Below are 23,351 nucleotides of genomic sequence, written 5' to 3'. Positions count from 1 at the left end.
CACTCTGCCCTTAGCGTATAAACACACTTGGTATGCCCCAGGATATAGTTACTTCGAATATGCCATTAAATTAATAGTTATTGTAATATTATTCTACTTTTACTGTAGAAGAAGGAGGTCCTACAATTTATTCCTATAAATATCCTTAAATATCTAAAAATGCCTTAAATTCCTTTTTGTAGGTGTAAACAAATACCATATTCTGCTTACTTGGCCATTTCTTTGCTGGCTTGTTCTTACTGGTCTCAATAATACTGTATTATTTTATTATTAAAAATACCGGTCTTAAGGTATCTTAAAAAAACTTTATTAATATATATACACACACATATACATACAGATACACTGTAAAATGTTTTAACTGTGAGGTTTATAAAACAATATAAAAAATACGCTGAGGGAATTTTACCATAAAGCAGAAGAGCCAAAGTGGAAATAATACCTCAAGTTTCACAAAGTTCAATCACATGAAAGCAAACTGATAAAGACATGCATTTAAAGAGATTTTTCCTACATTGTTTATCTATTCATTTTATATATTCATTTCAAATAAGCTTTTGCAGAATAGATTTTAAATCATCACAAATGTACAAAATAAGCATATAATTTAAATGCCTGTCTATCTGATGAACTAGAAGAATAAAAACTGTGTATTTTTACATATTTTTCTGCATCATCTCTGCACAGATTTTGTTTTTATTCACTACTGTAGAAAAACTAACTTGGAATCTATCCGGTCAGGATTTGACACAATTTTAAATAATCTGCAAAAGCCTCCCATAGGAGCCATAAAAAATTGCAGCATTTGGTAGTTACATTAACTTAACTTCATTGGTAGACTGTAATGAACAATGAGCAATTTATCACTGTTGACAGAACTCATCTGAAATTTACCCTCAAAGTGATCAGTCACTCACAGCATCAAGTCTCACCAGCTATTGTCATTCAGAAATTTCTGTTTTATAGCTAAAGCTCTGTCACCTCAGAAAATGAAGACTGTCAGGAACACCAGCTTGAAGTTCATGTTTTAACAAATTAACCATTACGGTTTTGCCTCGTTTCTAATTGCATGTGGATCTGCCAGGAGAGCGGACCAACCCAACAGAGTGATGGAGAGTTAGCTCGTGGAAAAGTTACATAAGGACCACAGAAAAAGAACCAGTAACTACACTGAACAGCTTGCTGATGAGCTGCTGTCTCTTACACAGTCACTGGCAAGATTGGAACCATTTGCTGAGTTTAACTGATTCTCGTCGTCAACAGCTGGGCCTGGTAAGAGCCAGTGGTTATAGCACAACGGAGGGCAGGCGAGGTAACAGTCAGTGCAAGGCCCCTCGAGTGTGGATGCCTTCGTGGGTGACCCCGAGTTAAGAGAGCCCAAGGACAGGTCCAGCCCATCACCCAGTACATGTTGACCTCAGGATGGTATCAATTGTTCTTCAGCTTCCTAGATGTGCAAGACCTTCACGCAGCTATGACACAGGATGTACGGGAGGCCACCATCATTCTTAAATGACCATCACAAACACACACACACAAAAAAAAGCAATAAAAAAGGTTAAAAATAGAACAGGATTCCTTATGTCACAGAAGTAAGTTGGACTGAACAGAAGTTTACAAAGATCAGAAAAGACCAGAACAAAAACCTACACCTTGGAGGCCAGGAACTACCTTTATAACAAGACAGACTGACAGGATTCTGGATGTGAAACACCTGAACCAAACAGGGATGGGGTACATGAAAAGCTGCGTGCCAGTAAAGATGAACAGCAATAAGACTATTAATTCTAATTTGTCATTAAGATACTACCTATAGATAGGAAACAGATGGTACCAATACCTGAACGGTTACATTTGACATGCAACAAGGTTACAAGCAACATGGCAAAATGTGAACTTGTCACAATTTATCTCCATTATTCTTCCAAATCTAGGCATCCAGCAGATCGAAATGACTACTACTAGATAACAGAACATGTACTGTTAGTGGAATTTTTCTTCAAAGTAATGTCAGATACCATCAACCCTGCTTAGGTTTTTCTTTCCCAGTTACTATACCGATCAAAATTATGATGATTAGAAATACTTTAGTGTAAAAAAAACAAATAGATAAACTAACCACACGGTCTGAAAGGATGAAAACAACATCAGGTAAATCTTTCTGCCACTTATCTCACTACAAAATGCCTTCTAACTCAACGTTGTTCCATCCCAAGTCAAACACGCTTTCTGTTTTTGCCCCTATAGTACATGGTAACAAAATACCCCAAGCCAACAATATACATTTCACAAATAGCAGCAGTCCCTTCTCCTTCCCTTTTCTGTTCCAAAAAACAATGAATACTTTTTATTTTAAGAAAATTAACAAGGATTGTTCCACATGACACTGGAATGGCTCACTACTTGTGTGTTCATCCAGATTGTTATCAACTGATTCTTTGCCTGTGTCACCTGGAAAACCACTGTGAAGGAGACTATTAACCCTTTTATAGGACCACACCACAGTACAACTCATTGAAACATAACCATCCCTTACAGATGTGCCATTTCCAATTACTTTAAAGTGAAAAATGGCTAGGGGTGAGCTGTTCACATTAGGGGGGTAAAAAAAGATAAAAGTTTATTTATTTATTTATTTATTTATTTTATCTCCACCTGCTAACAGGATTTCATGAAATGGCTGCCCTGGCACAGCCTTACTTCAAAAGAAAATTACTCATTGGCAAAACATCAGCAAGGTAAACCAGTGGAATAAACAGAAAAGCTAAACTAAACATCAAAAAAAATCACACCACTAAGAAAGCAACCAGGACAAGATGTAAAGCTTGGATGCTGACAGTGAGAAGAGACGGACAATTCAGAAACATACTTTATATCTCTAATGAATTTAAAGGACACAAATGAATGCTAATGCTAGATCAGGTTATTTATAGAGAAGCAGCACGTTATTTTTGATTTGGTATTTATGCTTACCTCACCTACTTTCATCATAACTTTGTATGTATTTTTTTCAATTACTCACTTTTATCGTTGTTCATGGCCATCTCAACTAATGCATTAAGTGCAATAAAAAGGAGACATTTTTTGGATATAGTTAAGTGGCTTAGTATGATAGGCACACATCGGTATTGCAAAAATAAGATCTTTCCTTCATCTGTCTTCAAGTCCACGCAAAGGGAATGAAATGCCTGAGTCAGGTAATTCACTGAAAGATAACAGAAAACAGGGAATAAAAATTATGTAATCACAGTTCCATTAGATGATCACAAATACATGAATATTTATCCTAAGAGTTACTGTTGCAGATATATACTAATTAAAAAAAAAAAAATTAAATGGCTGAAAATATTAATTTACTTATTTGTTTAAATGCATCTTCTGCCTATTTTTATTCCTTACAAAAATTGTTGTGAGTGGAAAAAAAGACAAGTTACAACTCACAAATTGAGCAAAATATATTTGCAAATATAACACCTTTCTAATCTCTTCCTTAAGAGAGAAAAGAAATCACAAGCTGCATAGTTTGGGACTATATTGGTTTCAACATCTGGGAAGCCTCTAATAAAGGAGTAAAAGGCTCATTCATCTGAATAACTGCAATTACTGCCATGACAGCAACTATTCACATTCCTTTCCATAAAAAGCTGTAGTTTAAGTTATATATGCATCCACGTTATATATGCATCCATTTTGGAGAACACAATCTAAATTCTCTGAATAATTTAAAGTGAATCAATTCAGTTTTCTTAATTTCATGATGTCAAATCTTCCTCAATATCTTGGAATAGCATTGATCATCTGGAGCACAGAAAATTAAGAGTAAGGGAAAAATTTATCACATAGCAAAAGTTTAATTACAGTGCCATCTGCTGGATATTAGCATCTTGAAGGGAACAGGATATATATGTTTAAACTGAATGTGCTGCTTTGTCATCGCTAGATCATTAGACATGTGGTCAGTGATGAAAATTCATACACGGTAAGTTTCAACATAAATTTAACAGGTAATTTTTTTCCATGTTCTATAGGCTCGCAGTAAAAACCGACCATGAGAAGCTAAACTGATTCATTCTGATCAACAGCTTTCATCTGCTTATAGTTAATCTCTGCAATAAGTACTTTTTTTGTATTGTAATTCATTTGCATCATTTTCATCAAACATTTCTAGAAATGTGAGTTTCAATTTCAGGGTAATCATGCTTCACCAAAATATTCTGACTGAAACTATATGATACTGAAATTGAAAATACACTGATTCTTCCCTCCAACAGCTGAAATACTGTATTTGTTTATTAATGGTGACAGGGTGGTCTTCCAGAATGTTTAAATCCTACTTATTCTAAGTACTACCAGTATAAATACTGCACAGGTCAGTATTTTTGTCATCACTTCAAAGAAAATGTTTTTTGTCTTTTCAGGCCCTGTTTGTTTTTAAAGAAACTGCTGCTGAGAAGAGATACTACGGCATCCTGGAAATTGCACAAGTGGAGTAACTCTCATGAACTGAAGCAAAAGTCACTAAGAACTGCGATATCTCCAGACAAGTACGACCTCGTTTGCTTTTGCCTGTTAACAAAATACATTACTATACTGCATCAGCATATGGTAGCATTCTTCAATGCTGATAATGTTTATGGGTAGCCACTTGCAGTGACAGACTTGGTAGGAGAAAAGGGGAGACAGCAGAGAGGTAAGAGCTAGATAGAGTATGAGCTTTACATTAAACTTTGACAAAGCAATGAAATTCTAGAACTGTTCTGAATTTGCTACTGATTTCAGTTTACTGAGGAGCAATTAGCTGTACCATTATATGCAGTGCAGATCTTGACAAACAAATCACTGCTACGGTGATTGCTTGAGAGAATTACCAACATCTCTTTTCCCCTTTGTCACAAAATAGGTTGATCTCACTGACATAAATAAAGCATATTAAAATGACCACACAAATTATGACATGAATAATAGCAAGGTTCATACTTGCTTCCCTATATTATGCTTCATCAGGTGGTAAAATTCAAATAAAACATCCTTTACTACTAAAGCATTACAGATGCTACAGTATCATTGAACTGCTGCATTTTGTACATTTGTTTTTTTGTCTGGGCACATACCTGAAAATAAGATTTAAAAAAAAAAAAAAAAGAAAAAGAAAAAGATAATTTAAAAAAGACATAATAAAAACCAGAACTTACTTCGTTTTGCTGTTCTAAGCACAACTAAAGTTGACAGAAACCTCAAAGGCATAGAGGAGCTTTTAAAGAAATGTGCAGCTTTTGGTTTACTCCGTGTAGACTTTTTAGTCCATTTTTGCATGCTTCCCTTTTGTACCGCGCCTTTGAGAATAACTTCTGCAAGTCTCTCCATTGTTGCTGTCATGCTTGCATCCTGTTTCAAACAACGTGCACATTTAGCGTAAACATTAAAATACATGAAAATCCTGTCTGCTAAGTACGTATGTTCCCCTAAGGATTAAATATTAAATAGCAGATGTCGTGACCGTGTATTGCAATATAGTCTGTACATGGGATACTACTTTGCGTTCCACAAGCAGTTGAACAACATTAGCACAGGGCCTAGTCAACACACACTTCACAAAGAAACAAGGTAGTCAGGGCCCCTGATATGCTGACATTATTTAATTTGCCTCTGGTTCCAGAATAAAGTCAGTTCAAACTCAGCTTTAATCAGTGCTGCCTACTACACTACCCTCTTTTGTGAAGATGCCTGAAGCTAGGTCCTACAAAAGCATTTACAGAACTAAGGTCTAAACATGACCCTTAAGAATACTGTACAGGTAAGATGTATTGGACTTTTCAAAAACCGGTGCAGAAATATTACTTCAGAATCAAACTTAATAACATGCTCATTTAAAATACGTTCTCATTAGCACTGGAACCACCAGCTTAGTTCTATTCAGTTAGACACTGAGTAGAGAACAAAGAAATCAAAATACCTTTGCTACTTTGCCACACGTTGCCATCAATTTCAACAAATCTCATGCATAAAGCGAACAAAAATATATTTCTTTTCCTAGTTCACACGTTTTGTAAGCACATATGGAAAATACCATTTCTGAGATGCTACACACTACTGCAACAAAGATCACATATGTGTGCAAAAATATGTTTACAGACACGGTGCAAAATATTACAACGAATGTGAGAAAGTTAATTTGGTGAGAATTAGTTTTTCATTTGCTATGTATCTGTGGTAGGCATGTATGCTTTGCAAAGACAGCAAAGTTTCTTTTATATATACTCCCTGAAAATATCTACTTTTCATACTCATTTATAATACAAAATATCTCTTGGGAATTTACCTGACTACCAGTGTCTATCTGCCTTAGAGACCAGCAGATAAATTGAATCACAGACATATGTAGTTTAGGATCCACAAATGGCATCCACTGGAGCTGTCCAGTGACCATAGGCAAAAGCTGTAAAAATACAGAATGGCAAAGTTACGTGCAGTATACGAACTTACAGTACAAGCTAACCACAAGTAAAAAGCAAACTAAGCAAAACTAAACCAAACTAAAATCAACGTATTCCCGGAGTTTAACAGACTACATGTACAAATACTCACTGGGCAGATCTGGTACAGGTAACAGAATTACACAGGTTTACACAAAAAGTGGAAAGACATTGTGTGAGCTCAAGCTCTGAAGTCTAATACCAAGGGCTACAAATTTTAGATAGAATAATAATTAAACAAACAAACAAACAAACAAACAAACAGAAAAAGCAGATTTCCTGAACGCTTCACTGATTTCCAAGCCTCGGTATCCCAAAAAAGCGTTACAAGTATAGCACGGTATCATCTTTTATAAGACATAACTTGAACTTTTAATACCTAGTATCAGCACTAAAATACTTTAAATTAGACGTGTGTATCTCCTTAGGAAAAAGGAATTACATACAGTATTACAGATAAAACACGAGATAAATTATCAGCTGAGAAAAGTGACTTAAAATAGAAAGACACGTGGAATCTCAAGGTCAGACTGCACACTACACATTTCCTTAAAAATGATCTGTATAAATATCTGTATGAAAAATTATCTATTACATCTCACTGTTGGAATTAATACTGATGGATTAACTGCTGTTTTCTTTTAATTCATGTATTCAAAGCGTGTGTAAAACAGGCAGACCTGTTACACTCAGAAATAATACAAAGAATCTTAACATTTCAACCTAAACAAATTCAAATGCCTTTACCTTCATACAATTTTCTAGAGTGTAGTTTTCTTTAGCACACTGAGGTTTCTCACTGTCCTCTCTCTCTTCTTGTATTTCTATTTTGCTAAGGTGTTGGTCTGAGATCCAGTCCATAAGAATAGTTAAGGGGTCGTAAACTTTTGAAATCCGTAGTAACTGTAACACATCCACAACATCAGTTATTTCAGTTTTCAAGTCTATGATTTTCTAAACCACAATACCAATAGACTAAAATATACGAGTACATTAGTAATACGCACATGCTTTATTTTGTGCTTAAACAAATGTTTATGAAAGCCTTGGGAAGAGATTTTCACATACAAAATCACTCTATTTTATAATTCTAACTAAATGGATCATAGGAGAATGAAAATATTTAATGATCTGTGCATGATCCTCATTTTAATACATTTAATACACTCCTTTGCTTTATTTCATACAATCTACTTAGGCTAAATTTTAACTGTGTAACTAGCATTGTTGGAAGAATAAAGATTTCGTGAAATTGTCATTCTGTCCCTCTGTCTAACTACTGATACTGCTCATATATCACTTGCGACTGTGAGAAAAGAATATGGGGCAAACTATAACCGCCATTTAAATATAAGTAGCATACTCTATGGATACAACAAGCATCCTGATCATCATGTAAGTCCTCTATGAATACTTCAGTTTGCACAAAAGAGAAAGAGAAAGAAAGATTTTGCTGAGACTAGGAAGCAGATGATTTTAATCATACTCAAGAGCATCAGAACTGCAATTCACTGAAGGAGCAACGGTCAAAAGAGTTTAGGCAGCAATTTGCTTGTCAGCATTTAGGTCAGATTTAAGTCAAGTGAGAAGAAAACTTTAACGTTGTATTCTTGTGAACCACTGTCTCAGCGTGCCTTTAAGAACAGAGAAAATACTCCTTTAATTAACACTTTCAAAAATAACTAACTCTAAAGTCTTTAATACTGCAAAAGCTCTGAGAGACTAAATTTCATGTACTAGAAAACGAAGCAGAAAGTATTTACAACCATTCACACAATTCTTGTCTTAAAGAAACAAAATCAGCAATTTTGCAAACAACTTGTTCAAACATTTAAAATTGTTGACTGTAACTTGCAAAGCTACTTATAAACTTGACTGTACTGCTTGACTACTTGACTGTAACTCGTAAAGCTAGTAACAGGAAATAATTAATCTTGCCTGGGTTTTTAGCAATTCGTTATTTTCCCTCAGAGAGTTAAGCGATGACCTCAGTTCGTTATTTTCATCAGTCATTTTTCTCAAGGTTTCTCTCAGTTGGCTCATTTTTGTCTCATGCTGCTAGAGAAATATCAAATTTTAAAACGTGATTAACAAGAGAGTCTTTTTAGAAATAATTCTCAACTAAGTTCCATTTCAGTGTTAAAAAACAGGACAAACTTTCAAAGATCAAATTTGTAATTCTTCATGGTCCAATCTGCACATACCACCAGTAGTGAAGAAAGCAACATCCACACCGCATATTAAGAAGAAATATAAAGAAAATGGGAGCCATGGTGTACAGCCTATGGATCTTGTTTTTTTTTTTTTTCAGAAAATACCTAGATCTTCTCATTGATCCTCTTGTACATTCCTCAGTTAAGTCAGGTGTGGGAAAGAATTGTGAATGAAAACAAATGTCAAAGCTTTTGTTTACACTTAGCTCTTTTTTTTTTAACATCCATTTTAACCACAAATATGCCCAATTCTCCCTTTTTTTGAATCTTTCAAATATTCTAACTATTCACTGCTGATAGTTAAGACGCTTTAGTTCACCTGTACTTAAACACCTGTCCTGCAATGTCCAGCAATGTATCCAATACGTGCTACATTTCATCGAATTGGAAAAAAATAATTGTGAAACTCAAGATAGTAATCTTTTAATATTTGTTATTATTATTAGTCCACAATATAATTTAATACCAGTACATACCATTAAAATATAAGCAAAAACAGACAAAAGAAACTGCAACAAAGGAAAATTGAAGCGACAATTACTTGTAACAGTCAAAAACCTGCGTGCCTTGAAAAAGAAACCAAGGAATATGTCTTTTTTCCCCTTCATTGGAAATTTGAAATATAATTAAATATTTTCCAGCAGATTCTGGAAAAAAAAAAAACAACACTGAGGCTTTGAAGCCGAGTATAAAACAAATGTTTTCAGAAAGTAACATTCCATTTCTCAGAAACCGTGAGAATCTTCTATGTGAAAATAGCTTTTTGTTCAGAAGTGTTGTCTTCTGCACTAGGAATTCAACCATCCACTACATTTTCTTAAGCCTCACTCTCAGACTGTTATCATGCTGCAAAAAGGACTTAAGCGGTAAATATAGAAATGATCTCATCAACAAAGAAAATGCTACAGATAGGCTCCAAACGGAGTGCTCAATTACTTCCATTGAAAAGGCCAAACCTTTAGAGTTAACCAAGCCTAGGAAAAGCTTGCCCAGCTTGGGATGGAACAGGAGCAAGGTGGCTTGAAATTGACCCTAAACTTTCAAAACAGTCAGGGACAGCAGAATTATAAGTGAAAGGTTTTGAGAGGAAAAAAAAAAGAATTAATATTCTCAATTTCTCCAAACCACATTACACAATGCTTTATAAGGCTTGCATATTTGGGGTTTTGACAATAATTTCACAGTTCTTCAGGGATTTGGCAATAATTTCACAGACCACAGGGCTGTTGTAGGTGGTGCCAGGATGTCTAAACCATCCAATTCCATTATCAAATCGGGTACCATCTGTATCATAATAAAGTGCATCACTTCATTCCTGCCAAATGTTTGTCTAGTCTGTTCCGAAGACCTGCAAATACTGGAAGCACCAGTCTTACTGACCTCTCTAACCCAGTGGTTAACTGCTTCATTTTAATCTAGTTTTCCCAAATTTCAACAGTAATCTGTACCTACACATCCCACAATTCATTGCACCATTCTGAACTGGAAACCACACCAAACTCACTAACAACAGTTTGGCACTTTTTATGCTAAATCTTTCATTTGGGGGTTTCAAACACTTTAAAGAAATAAGCATTATATCCAGCAAACATATGATGGCTTAAGAAAACTACAAGCAAGTTAAAATGTATGGGGAGCAATAAGAATCACTAAGTAAGTTATTGTACTTTTTTCATAGTTCCAAGTACTGCCTAAACGTCTTCATCAGCATCTTTTATTGCAGCGAAAGCTGCTTCACATCTGTGAAGCAATTCTTCTCGCTCAACTAGAGCACGTTCTCGTCTCTCAAGTTCCAGTGCATATTTCTCCTGTGCTGAACGCTCCCTCTATACCAAGGAAAAAAAATGTTGAAACGCCTTCGAAACACATGAAATTACCGATTTATAGTGAACTAGAATTCTTTCCTCTGCAGATATGCTTAGGTTTTGTTTTTAATTATAGTGTTACACAATAGCTGACTAATTAGAAGTATCCTAATGGCCATCTACATTCAATTGGATTTGCGGCAGGACTGCTTGGCCTTCCAAAATGCAGAATTCAGCTCTGCATGGCTGTTCAAGTAACAGCATAGACAATTAAAAGTAGGATTTTGTTTCCAGAAGTTTTGGATAATGCTATTATCTGTAAGACAAAAGAGTCCAGTGCCCTAAACACTAGATTGCTGTATTGTTTCTTCAGTTAGTGGAAAGCACCTCTAGGAAAGTGGTGAGAAAAAAGATACGCACAATTCTTTTGATCTTGGATGGTGCAAAAGACAGTCCCAGCAGGAAATCTAGCAGAAGCACAGAAGCTGTTACAGAATAAAACCAACGCAGGTTTGGGAGCTCTTTAGTTAGTGGCCCAAGCCTGCTGGTGGATAAACTATTGGGAGTCACCAGCAGCAGAAAAGTAAAGGCAGAAGGGATGGTCTTCACAGAAGATCAAGTCAAGAGGGCAAGTGCTCTTGAATGCCCAGAGTGAAGAGCATAGTTTCAGGTGCTGTCAGGAAAAGCAGTGCTTGTAGGTGTTTCTCTCCATGCCAACACCGCATCACAAGACACAACTCTTGGAATAATAGCACTGTGTTCAAACTCCCTTCAGCAGAGCAAATATCTGATCTAACCACTACCCATGTCATTACCAAGTCAGTGAACTAATTTAGGGGAAGAGGTGGATGATGACAGTCATATAGTTAGTAATTTCTGAATTCTCTGTCAAAAGTGAGAATCTTTGTAACATTACTGATCATTACAAAATGTCTGAGGCCATTACAGTTCCTACCTGGAGATTCTGACAGGCGACTTGCAGTTCGCTATTACTCTGACTTTTACCCAAATGGGATGGTAAGGTGTTATCTGTGGAGAAAAAGAACACACTTTACATTAAAAATATAGTCTTAAATAAATAAAGACTGCTTATCCAAACCAGCGAAAGTGTATTTTAAGCGTTTACAGCGACCAGCATAAAGCAAGACATATTGAAATGAAAAAGTAATCTCCTAAAGAATTACGGAGAAATGCTCAAAGTTTTGTTCCATGACTTGTTTGAATCAATCTATGCACGGACTGAAACATGAGGTAGCCAAAGTTTCCTTTTTGTTATGGCTTCAGGAAAGTGATTAACTGCTGAATAGACCCAGACCTCTCCTATTTCCCGTTGAGTGAAACACTTCAGAACTGCAATTTAACAAATTGCTACTGAGTAAATTAAGAGGCATTTAGTTGTATACAATGAGAGTTGATGTACAATAGTCACAGTTTCTCTGTTAAGAATTTAGTTTAGAATAAAGAGAAGCCAGTCCACCATTTAGGGAACCTGAGCACTTTCATTTCTGATAAAGGCTGCCTCACACTCGACTCTAAAAATACTAATAGATACGCCTCTTGCTCGAATATTTAGTCCTACCTAACCGACTACATTAGCAATGAGCGTGAGCACCCATATAGCCCCAATGCAAATTCCTTTTTGTCATTCCTGGTCCTCCCTTGTTCTGTCTTGAAGACCCAAGTGTACATCTTTGGCACAAATGACGATAACACAAACATTACTGCCCATTGTTCCAAACCAGTATTAGTCCGACACTGCCATTATTACAGAGCTGAATTCATTCTTAGGTGGTTAGAAACATATTCGGAGCCTATATTCATAGGTCACATAGGAAGACAGACCTGCCTTCCCATTGACGCTTACCGATGTCCAAACACAAAGAGCTAAACAGGCAGCAGCAAATGAAAATGGATCAGAACAGACTAGAGAACACAGAAAGGATAGAAGTAGGGAAGTATGTGACAGATTCTTAAGAACCAAGCATAACAATACTGCTTCTCAGCAACATGTTACAGCATAAATTGAAACTCCTTACATATTCACTCCTCTTTTGGAGTGATTAGGGCCATACTAGCTGTTCAGTGTTGCTATCTGTCTCTTACTGCAATACGAAGTATTTCTAGAAGAACCTCTGGTACAGACAGTCATGTTTATGCTGAGTTTCAGAGAGTAACGCCTCTTACCAACATCATATTTATGAAGTTCCGCTAGCGATGGTGCTTTACAATCCAGCAACTGCTCCTATTGAACATGAAGGCAACGCATTAATATTTCATCTTGCATGTGGGCCTTTTCAACAACTACATTAACAGACAACTCTTGCCTCCACCACACAAACTACATTACTTAAACTATTAAAGCTGAAAAGCTTCCAGTTATGACGAAGCTTAATGAAACACTCAAACATTTAAAATAGGGAAAAAAAATCAGAATTTGTCTCTTATGGATGGCATGTTCAGCTTGTGAAACCATTTGGTTCAAAGGCAGCATACCCTGCCACAGAATAGCCTGTCTAAAACAAACATCTTAAGACTAAGTGTCATTGCTGCTGTGTTACACAAAACTAATACCTGTGCAAAAGTCAGACTGTGCGACTGAAGGCTTTTACGCAGCAATCGAGAGTTAGAGCATTCCTTACTTTCTGCTCTATTTAATCCAAATTTAGAAAACAAACAAGCAGCATAGAGGGCAAGGAAGTCTGAGTTCTCAGGCCTGATACCTTCCTGCCAGTCACACAATAAATAGAGAACTGCCTACCTAGTCTTAACTTCTTGGATGTGACTACTAACATGATTTTCCTGCATTTTTGAAGACTGTCAACCCTGAAACCTTGACAAGTGTACGAAAGCCTGCAGTTGCAGTTTTCTTGAAAGCTAGACCGAAGTGTCAAATGGCAGAGAAATTAACATTTCTTTAAATAGAAGAATAGGAAATCTAGAAAAATAGAATAAATTCTAGAAGAATTACATCTAAAGAATATTAATTCCATTAGATTTAATACTCAAGATTCTAAAATAATTTAGCCAGGAAGTTTTACAGAAGATGACACGGGAAAAGTGCTCCTCCAGTCAGACGCTAGAAGCTTCTGAACGTCACAGAACAGAGGTTGGAAATTGGCATTTACCTTCAACTTGTAAACAGCAGGGCTTCCAGGAAACAACTTAGCAGATTTTTCAACCCAGTATTTTGCTCTTTCATCAGTGACGGCATTATTGCACAGTAACTCCGCTATCTTCAGTACTAGATCTTTCTGCATTGGGTTCAACTCCACAGAACGCTAGTTTTCCCCATGCACGCACACTGGAAAAAAAGGCAGGAAAAAAAAGGTAACCTGATCTTGCAATCCACACAGAATGGGAAAGAAAATTATAACAGTCATTGAAAAGACACAGGTATTCAAATTAGACAGATCTATTAGTAAATACTTTTTGAATGAGTTAAGAAAGACCTCAGTTGCTAAATGCATCACTAGTCTACAGCACCCAGATACATCTGCTGCAACTCAAAAGAGCAAAAATTCAGAAAAGAAAGAATTTCCAAGGGAAAAAACGCAGAAGCCAGCTACTCTGCCCCCACCACCAGCTATACGCAGGCAGCTGGACTCTTACGTACCTTTAGTCTAACTCCATATAGACATTTTTGAAGAAATATATAATTAAGTCACACCCTACGACAAGCTGGGATGTATTGGCAGCAAAACTTTTGAGCACATCCTCTCCCTCCCCAAAACCTGAACAAAGGCATTCTGATGGTGAATTTTTCATTGGGCAATCATACAAATAAATGTCAATTATGTTCGCCCTGCCCCATCTCACACCCCCCCAAACAAAACCCCCCAAAAAAGCAATAAATACAAACAACTAGAAAACACCCTAGGTCTAGTCTTCCAGTAGCAACTAGATTACTGCTGTCACCTGAGCCCTTGCTAAGAATCTGTCACTGCTGTCAAATTCCCTAATCCAAAGGGCAATGTAAGATATGGAAAGAATTTAGTAGCAGCTAGCACAAAGACCCAGTCTAGGTCACAAAAGAATCATCTTAAAAAAAAATACTGATGAAGCAAAACACATCAAATGAAGAATCCCCTCTGCAGTACGTCATATACACCTTTGGCAACAGAAAGCATACATATTACACTTTTTCCACAAACATGTTTTCTTCTATGCATTTAAGAAAAGTCCAGAACAGAATGATTTTAAAAGTCCCTTTACAATGGATTAAAGCAGGACATCGGAGGTCGGTGGAGTACTTACCCTGTAACATCCAAAAGCTTTTTCTATGTTGTCCTCAGCTTCATAAATTTGTCCAAGAAATCTGTGTGCTCTCCGATCTCTCTTTTGCACACTGAGGTATGTAGATATATACCTATGGAGCAGGAAAAAAAGGATCAATATTCCTCAATAATACGAGTCCCTCTGTCCTCCCCCGCCCCCCCCCAGTGTCCACGGAAGCGGGGCAGGAATTTAACATGTGATACAGGAAATGCAGTCATGGTTGGTTCCAGATACCTGGTCTGGACCTTAAAGTACAGAACAACATTATTTTTACATGTACAGACGCTACTTATTTGCCACCAAGTATTGGTATTTACTAAAAAAAAAAAAAAAAAAAAAAAAAAAAAAAAAAGAGAAAGAAACTGTAACTGTAATTACTTCATAATACAATGGAATAAAAGCCATTTCAAACAGCAAGTTTTTCAGTATCACGCAACTAATTATCTAAGTTGCTGTTTTATAAAGATTTAAACAGCACTTGATACCCACATCTACTGCTACTGTAAAGCAGCATGATAGTGATCTTGATTTCTCCAGTCTACTTCATATTCACTTAGCTTTTCTAAAGTACTTTAGAGAACAGAATAGCAGAATACAGCAACGCGTATTACCTTTTAGCAAGTTCATACTCCTTTACTTCAAAATACAGCTTAGCGAACTGGAATCCTTTCAACGATTTCTGAACGGAAAACACACAACAAGCACATTTTAGATGTACAACACTTTCAAAGTAATTGCATAGGAAGACCCTTCTGATACTTTTTGAGAGACTGAATTTGATAACTAGTTATCAGCTCCAGTCCGCTCCTCATACCCAAAGTTTTGTTTCTGAAAGATGTGGGATTTGGAAAACAATGCTTTTCCAGTAACTGGCCAAGGCTACCAACGTGAAATCGAGGCGGCCGCTGCGCTGAGGGACCGGGGCGGGCGGAGGGGGTTAACGGGAACAACGGCGGGGCCTCGTCCCGTGCTGTGGAGCTGAAACGGGGACGAGCAGGGGAGAGGCTCGCTGTTGGGTTACAGCTCCGTGTAACGCAGGCACGGGTCGAATCTGTGCGCTAGGGGCGTGCAGGGTAATGCTTGTGTAAGCAGCGTTCCCTGGAGAGGCTGAGGGAAGGGTTGCTCTCGCTAGCCTCAGAAGTAAAGCATGATATGAAGATATAGCGCGTGACAGAAACATGTGATGTCTATAGTCATCTCTAACTGCATATATGAACAGCAAGTCGGCTGTTCTGAAAAAAATACTGATAGTCCTGGCGCCGAGCTGTAAGAGAGAAGTTAAAAAGAACTTACCCATGCACGTTCCCCCTCTGCACCACAGCTTCCCAGATAACACTCCAGGAGATGGTTGTCACGAAAAGTTACCAGCCACTTTAACATACCATGTACAAAAACAACGTGGGTCTGGAAGGTAATCTCCCGAGCAAGTATGAACTAAATCCTGTGGCAGACTGCACATAAGAACTGCTCTTTACCTTTCAAAGTACTCAAGTGCCCAAGAGCCTGCAGACAGCACAAAACAGCATCCACCTGACCAGCACCTGCCCAGCTGCCTCAGCTTCCTCACTGCTCATCAGAGGAAGAATGACATTTCAAAGGCCTTCCGCCTACTGACCATCAACATCAATTAGCATGTTCAAAATAAGTACACAACGCGATGCAAATTGCTCTTCAGCAAGCCAAAGTGAAGACAATAGTTATTTTGACAAGACTAAGATTTAATTTGTAAAATTTGACATTCCATACAAATATGTCATAACACAAATACACCCAAAATATGCCAGTGTCTGAACTTATTTAACATGCAAAAAAAATCAATTAGAACACATAAAAAACAACCATAAGCTGCAATTTTACATTTATACATCAGAAGTGTCCTTTTTAAGGAAGTGGAAATAATTAAGCAATAACATCTAAATACTGATTTATACTGCTAGAACATCTGTATACTCAAAAGCCAGAATTCTCTATTTGCCCACAGTCTGTAATGACAACTCTTCCACTTACTAACCCGTTGGGAGAACCAAAGGATTCGAGCTTTTTCACAACATCCGTTCCATCTGTCACAAAACCAAACACCACGTGTTTAAAGTCCAAGGCTTCTACTGTTTTGAGTGTTGTGAAGAACTGAGAGTTATTCGTAGCCCGACCCCTATTTGCCATCGACAGCAATCCAGGACCCGTGTGCTTCACTTCAAAGCTCTCTTCTTCAAATGCATCTCCATAAATTGACCGTCCACCTGTTCCACCATGGTTAGTTACATCACCTCCCTTCAAAAAAAAGCACAGCGTTTACTTTCAAGTCCCAAAGAACAAGATCATCACGAACATCGTGATGTTCAAGAACATCGACCAATAGCACAGTTACATTCTTTCCAAAATAAGAGTTTTTGTTCAAAAAACACAGGTAAAACCTCATTCTTAGTTATCACAAGTACTATAGTTACTTGGATATAAGGCTTTCCACCTTCAGCAGATTTGCTCGTGGTAACAAAGCATTACTGGAATGTTCCTCGTTTATCCTGAACACAGCATTTTATCTTTGTTCCACATGGCAACTACTCTAAGCGGGTCATTCCCACTTTCTGCTTCCTGCTTCACTCGGCCCTTACAACTGGCAACCACGATTATCTCTATTCTCACTTAGTCCCTGCAGGCACAAAACTGACCACCCAGAAAAAGTCATGGTACCACTGATCAGAACTTTCCTGCTTTTGTGCAGAAAGTTTAAAGAAAAGAACAACGAGAGTCATACTTCAGATTCACTTAATACCCAGTCAAGACTGGAGAGTTTTTCACTCTGATGACAAGCCATTTGTATATTGCTATCCATTTCTGAATTTGGAAACGATTGTGCCCTGCCTTGAGGGATGTAGCATTATGCAAAAGCATTCTTGTAGCATGTAAGGAATTCAGTTTATTTTACCTGTTTTAAGTCATTATACCTCCTACTGAATATTTGGAAGACTTTTAGGAACGAAGGGAAGGTATACGTGAGCAGATACCGATCTCCTATGCCTTCAGAAATTATGGGGATACTTTTTGAGAGACTGAATTTGATAACTAGTTATCAGCTCCAGTCCGCTCCTCATAACCAAAGTTTTGTTTTTGAAAGATGTGGGATTTGGAAAACAATGCTTTTCCTGTAACTGGCCAAGGCTACAAACGTGAAATTGAGGTTACTGGTGAAGCAAGCAACAAGCCTTAATACTTGTGACATTTCACAACCACTTCTTACTGAAGAGTGTAGAAGAAGTAGAAGAAGAGAGTCTGCTACATTTAAAGTACAGCCTGTTTTTTTCCCCCAATGTAACAATGTTGCAAAAAGAACCCCTAAAATCTGACAGAGTAAACAAAAAAGATGGTACTTAGTCCTGGTCTAGTACATATCACTCACAACTGTTTCAAGATAGGTAAAATGTTTTCTTCCCACCTAAGAAATCCCACCTACTCTCAGTTTAGAGCGTGGAAACACAGCAAAAACCACGGAGTTCGGGCCACAGGGTTACTGCGGAGCCTGGAGGAGGTGCAAACGAGGCTGCCACGTTCTGGGATATAACCACACAAGGCAGGCCATACCCCTTGGGGTCAGGGGCTGTTTCCACCCACAGTAGGGCTGCGCATACGGTCAGCGGAGCATGAAAAAACTAGAAGAACTGAATTACAATTTAAAGGAAGTATTGCTGAGAGTGGTCTCCCGAACCCACGGCACAGTCCGAAATCCCAACGGTGTTATCAGGCTAGTTATATAAACTTTTTTTTGGGGGGGAAGAGGGCTTCTCGTCATGAACACAGTAAGGACTGCATTCAGCTACTGAACTGTTACTGCACTGAATAACTACATACAATAATAACAAATAATAACAATCAAAAAGACCTTACCTAGCACTAAACTATAGGCTTGAGGTGAAAGCCGCATTACATTGAAAACAAGAGAGAAAGATGTGGTAGGAAGGTACGCATTTTAAACTCAGACAAGGTATTTTCTTTAGGAAAACCTCCTGACTGTGCCGATTCAGAAAACAGCCAGAAGAACCAAGTTGTTCATTACGAAGCAAACTGCAGTTTCTGTCTTAAACCTAATAACTAAAGTGCATACATAGGTTAGGTGTGTGTCTCCTTTAAATCAGGATAAGGAAGTATTTACATAGGCACAGGTAGAAGCATAGGGAAGAAAGGCTGCCTTGCTGCTTTTCCATCCATCTCAAACACTCATTGAAGAGAGCTGATACAAGTCTTAATAACATAGCCTTTATTGATGACACTGGAAAGATGTTTTGAAGCAACCAGTTTTCCATAAACAGGAAAGGAAATTTTGCTTGCTATGATGTAATTACATAAAATCTGTGTAAGTCACTAGTATAAAAAGGAAAAAACAAACACGTGTAGTTGGTAACACAGTACCATCAGGAATTCCTGAGCAACTGCATTTTCAATAGAAAAGGGAAAAATAAAACAGGTGTGCATGAACAGAACTCAACAGTATAAAACAATCAGGTGTATGTTATAAGGAATTCTGATGACTTGTGAACTCAGTTCTTGAGGATGACTAAAGAAATAGATCCTAGCAGGATCAAACCACATATATTTACACTCACAGTGTAAAAGTAATATTGCCAGTTAATTGAAATATGCATTTCCATTACTGTTCTAGACGTTAAAGAAGCTAAATTTAAACCTCAGGTGTTCACATTTGTAACAAAATTCCTCTTGCATCCTGAATAATTAAGGCAAAGTATGTTATCTTTTGAAAATACCTTGTATATAGTTTCTGCATAAAAATATGAAATAAAAATAAAACTATATATATATATTTAATGGAACACTGTTATGTATGGTCCAGCAGAACAAGGCACAAAAAGTGAATACAATGCAAAAGCATATATAAAAGTTAATGAGTTACTCTGAATGGAATATAGCAAAATTCAAGTAGTTCTGAGCATGCTCATTTCCTGCAGTAGGAATATAGACTTCATACAGATATTTCATGCTAAGTCCGATGTACAGATTCATCATGTAAGCACAAACGATCAGAAGCAGGTCATTTGTACAGTGACTGTATCTAGAAATAAGATACTTTTCAAACCATCTGAAACCAGGCTCCTTAATGAGACTATTTGACCTGAAATCTGGGCATGTTTGTTTTGTTTTGTTTTTCCATGAGGTGAGGTATGTTTGGTTTCTTGCCCTAGACACTTGAAGTTTTATATTCATGCTTAATCTGCACATCAATACTTTCATTAATATAAATGACACTCTGTGTCCGTAACATTGGACACATTTGCAAAGTGTGTCTTTGCCGGTATTCACAAGCATATTCTCCATCTAAAATTCCACAGAGATTACTGTGCACAGTGGCACACTTGTACCAATTCTACTGCATTATCAGGGTCTGAAACCTTTCAGGTGAGCTGATATTTAATTTAGTCTATAAGTGTGGTCTATTTATCAACAAATAAGTATACATGTACACGTACAGAGAATGGAAAATTTCAAAATATCTCAGTCTGATTGAAAGGCATGCATCATAATCTATTATCTCATTGCAGCCTCAAAGTCCCTCCCCACGAGTACGATGTATAACATTTCCATAAAGAACAGGGAGAGCAGAAAAGTCTTCACTTCCTTCCCAAAGTTTCAGCTAGTTTCTTCAGTCTTTTCTTCAGCTCTAGAGGAAGCTTCTCATAGCAGGTTTTGCAGACAGGCTTCATATCAAATTCTCATATCAAACTAGAAGCTATTTTTAAATATGTATTTAAAATCCGAGCTCCCAACATCGGATCAAAAAGCAGGTTTTGTCTGTGAACTCCAAACTACTGGAGGTAGTTAGGCCCAACGACGCAAAACATGAATCAACGGTCTGCATTCGAAATACACTCAAATTGCTACTCCCCACCCCTCCCCCACCCCCAAGTGATCTATGTAAAACTTTAAGTGAATTTCAATGAAAACAGGCCTCCGCGTTTTCGGTCCATCTTTTCAGGTATCACTGACACGCCAGAGCGGACTCACGCTTGACGCCTTGCGGACAGGGATGAAAAGCAACCTCAAAAGAAACGCTTGCAGCCTTGGCAGACCCTTCCCTCCGAAATCAACACAACAAGGAAACCAGTAACTATTCCCTCGGTGGACTGTGCTACACAGTCAGCTGTAAGCATCGCTCGAAAGTCAAAACTAAACGCGTCCGGTGGCCTTGAGCACAAGAAGAGGAGAGGAAATATTTTGTGTCGAGGCCACCGGGGAGTATCAACACTGTGGGAACGTATCTGTGCACCTGGCGGCGATGCACTTGACGCTGTCTAGCCCAAACAGTGCCCAAGTCGAACCCACAAAGTCACAGGACAGCTTTGCTGCTGCTGCTGCTGCTGGGAAAGGCACCAACCAAAGGCACAGCCCCTGCACGCAGTCCCTACCGGATCACGCTTAGCTCGGGCACATTCACGCCGCTTCAAAGCAACTCCGAGCGGCAGGCCGGGATCTTTCAGGATTAGGGCCCGCTGAATCGCATCAGGCGGCTGAGCGTTTCCCAGCTAAAATGGGCACGGGTGGCGTTTGTCACCCCCGGGCCCGCTGGCTGACAGGGAGCGGAGCTGTGCGCCCCCAGCCCCCCTCGCTCGGCGCTGTCGCTTCAGCGAGCGGCCGGCCAGAAACCTCCACGGCGCCGCACGGAAAGGACACTGAAACTTGAAGGCGGCGCGGTGCTTCCTTTGTGAAGGAAAGTACCTCTCCCTCGCTCCGGCCCCGAGGAAAGCCCTGCTATAAAACCCCTCCTGTCCGTGAGGCGCCGCGGGGCAGGGGCAGGGGCAGGGGCAGCGGCAGGGGCAGCCCCAACCCTCCCCTCACGACGCCGGCCACCCCCCTAGCCCCCCACCCCACCCGGGACCCCACCGGGACCCCACCGGGACCCCCTCCGCCTCCCCCCCCGCCGGCCAAGGGAAGCGGCGAGGCCTCGCTCACCTCTCTCCGAGAAGCCGCAGAGGCCTGCACGGAGGCGACACAGCGCTCCACCTCGGCCTTGCTGCGCCTCAACATGGCGACCGCAGCAGCGCCGAGCCCGGCCGGGCTCCGCTCCGCTCCGCTCCGCTCCCGTGCCGCGCCGCGCCGCCGCAGCGGCACAAACAAACAGCTCCAGGCGGGGCACCGGCCGCGCCCTAGGAACGCCGCGCACGCAGCGCGCTACGCACACTGCGCACACTGCGCACACTGCGCACGCCCCCGCTGAATGCGCAGGAGCCGTTGCCACAGTGCGGGGAGGGGAGGGGCGAGGCTGTGACGCATGCGCGGGGCGGCCGCTGGGGCTCCCTGACAGGGCTTTAGGAACTGAGGTTGCAAAGGGTCCCTCAGAAAGTAGCTGGGAGCAGCCCTGAAGACGCGCAGGCTGCAGAGTTTGAGACACGAGCTGTAACTTATTCTTTTGGATTGATTGATTTAATTTTGTAAGCCGTAAGGCGGTTGCCCCGCGGCTTGCTGGAGGTGTGCCCCTCTCGCTTTTCTGCAAGTTCCAGGCACTTTGCTCAAATGGAGGCCACTGGGCTGTCCCCAAATGGTGTGATATCTCTGTGGACAGGCTGCGTTAAAAATTCATCCCCTCCTCAGTCTCTAGCGTCCCACTGACATGCACAAGTTTCCTGCTGGACCTAAGCACTACCCACATCTCCACAACTCCTCCCGCCTTTATAAAAAAAAAAATAATAATAAAGTATTGATTCAAAGATCGAAGCCGAAATTCCTTTAAGTGGTATATTCTTTATTGCAGCGCTGGATGCACGGGGGATCTCTCCACCTATCGTGCATACCCAAAGCGGAAAGCAGTCTTGAATTTATACAATCAATCTCTCAATATTCTACAAGCGCCTATACATATGCATTACCTATCCCCGCCTTCCCTCGCTTCTCATGCTAATTAGCCTTTTGGCACCTTGCGCCTGCGTAGAGCCTCCCAAGAATTGTGGGCAGGGGTCTTTGGGACGTGGGCAGGGGTCTTTGGGAGGAAGACCCCGAGTCTTCCTCACAGTGTACTTTTCACCTTTGGTCAGGAATCTGCTGAATTGGCACGTTTCTTAATTGCGAGAGCTGGTTGTTGCCAATTCTTCCGTTTGTTGTATCTTTATAATGAATTCCAATGTCCAGTTTTGAGATTTATAGTCCTTACGTTTGTTTCTCTGTCCGTCTGCCGCTTCCTTATCATGAGTTCCAGTGTCTTGTTTCGAGATATACAGTCCTTGTCTGGGGATTGTCCTTGCCTCCCCAATGCCTTCCCCATACCTCCTTAATCAATCCCCCCTTTTCTTTTCCCATGCAAATTCTTTTGCATCAGATACTTTCATTATTTACAGTAACAAAACAAAGCAGGCATCTAAACAACATGCACACAAATATTCCTAACACTACTAATGTTATAGAGCAATGAACACTTGTTTCAAACATTGGAAATTGGGCAACCAGGAGGTTAACTTATTCCATATTTCACTAAAACTCCATGAAAGATCATCTTTACTGATCTCATGTAGGACCCTTGTCTGCTTCCATATTTCTTCCAGGTCGGTAGAGATCCTTCCACTCTGATCTACATACATACAACAACT

The 23,351-nt window shown here is 39.3% G+C and overlaps 1 protein-coding gene and 1 long non-coding RNA gene across 4 annotated transcripts; both read right to left on the bottom strand.

Moving 5' to 3' along the window:
• Positions 1 to 285: 285 nt before the first annotated feature.
• Positions 286 to 7,597, bottom strand: LOC140000549 (coiled-coil domain-containing protein 138-like). The gene is made up of 4 exons (XM_072030567.1): positions 7,221 to 7,597; positions 6,320 to 6,436; positions 5,193 to 5,385; positions 286 to 3,205 (listed from the first exon to the last, which is right to left on the bottom strand). The coding sequence occupies exons 1-4, from the start codon at positions 7,332 to 7,334 to the stop codon at positions 3,015 to 3,017; spliced, it is 615 nt and encodes a 204-aa protein (XP_071886668.1). The 5' UTR covers positions 7,335 to 7,597; the 3' UTR covers positions 286 to 3,014.
• A 916-nt stretch (positions 7,598 to 8,513) lies between these two features.
• Positions 8,514 to 22,049, bottom strand: LOC140000515 (uncharacterized). Of its 3 annotated transcripts, none has more exons than XR_011805557.1 (5): positions 21,724 to 22,049; positions 15,378 to 17,037; positions 14,746 to 14,857; positions 11,447 to 13,792; positions 8,514 to 8,528 (listed from the first exon to the last, which is right to left on the bottom strand). It is a non-coding gene; the product is annotated as an uncharacterized lncRNA (long non-coding RNA). The 3 variants fall into 3 exon arrangements; XR_011805556.1 differs by having other exon boundaries at positions 8,517 to 8,531; XR_011805558.1 differs by having other exon boundaries at positions 8,517 to 8,531; positions 11,447 to 13,769.
• Between the last annotated feature and the right edge of the window lie 1,302 nt (positions 22,050 to 23,351).

Source organism: Anas platyrhynchos, chromosome W, assembly GCF_047663525.1.
Source record: "Anas platyrhynchos isolate ZD024472 breed Pekin duck chromosome W, IASCAAS_PekinDuck_T2T, whole genome shotgun sequence".
Classification (NCBI taxonomy): domain Eukaryota; kingdom Metazoa; phylum Chordata; class Aves; order Anseriformes; family Anatidae; genus Anas; species Anas platyrhynchos.
This window is presented reverse-complemented; position numbering and strand designations above follow the sequence as displayed.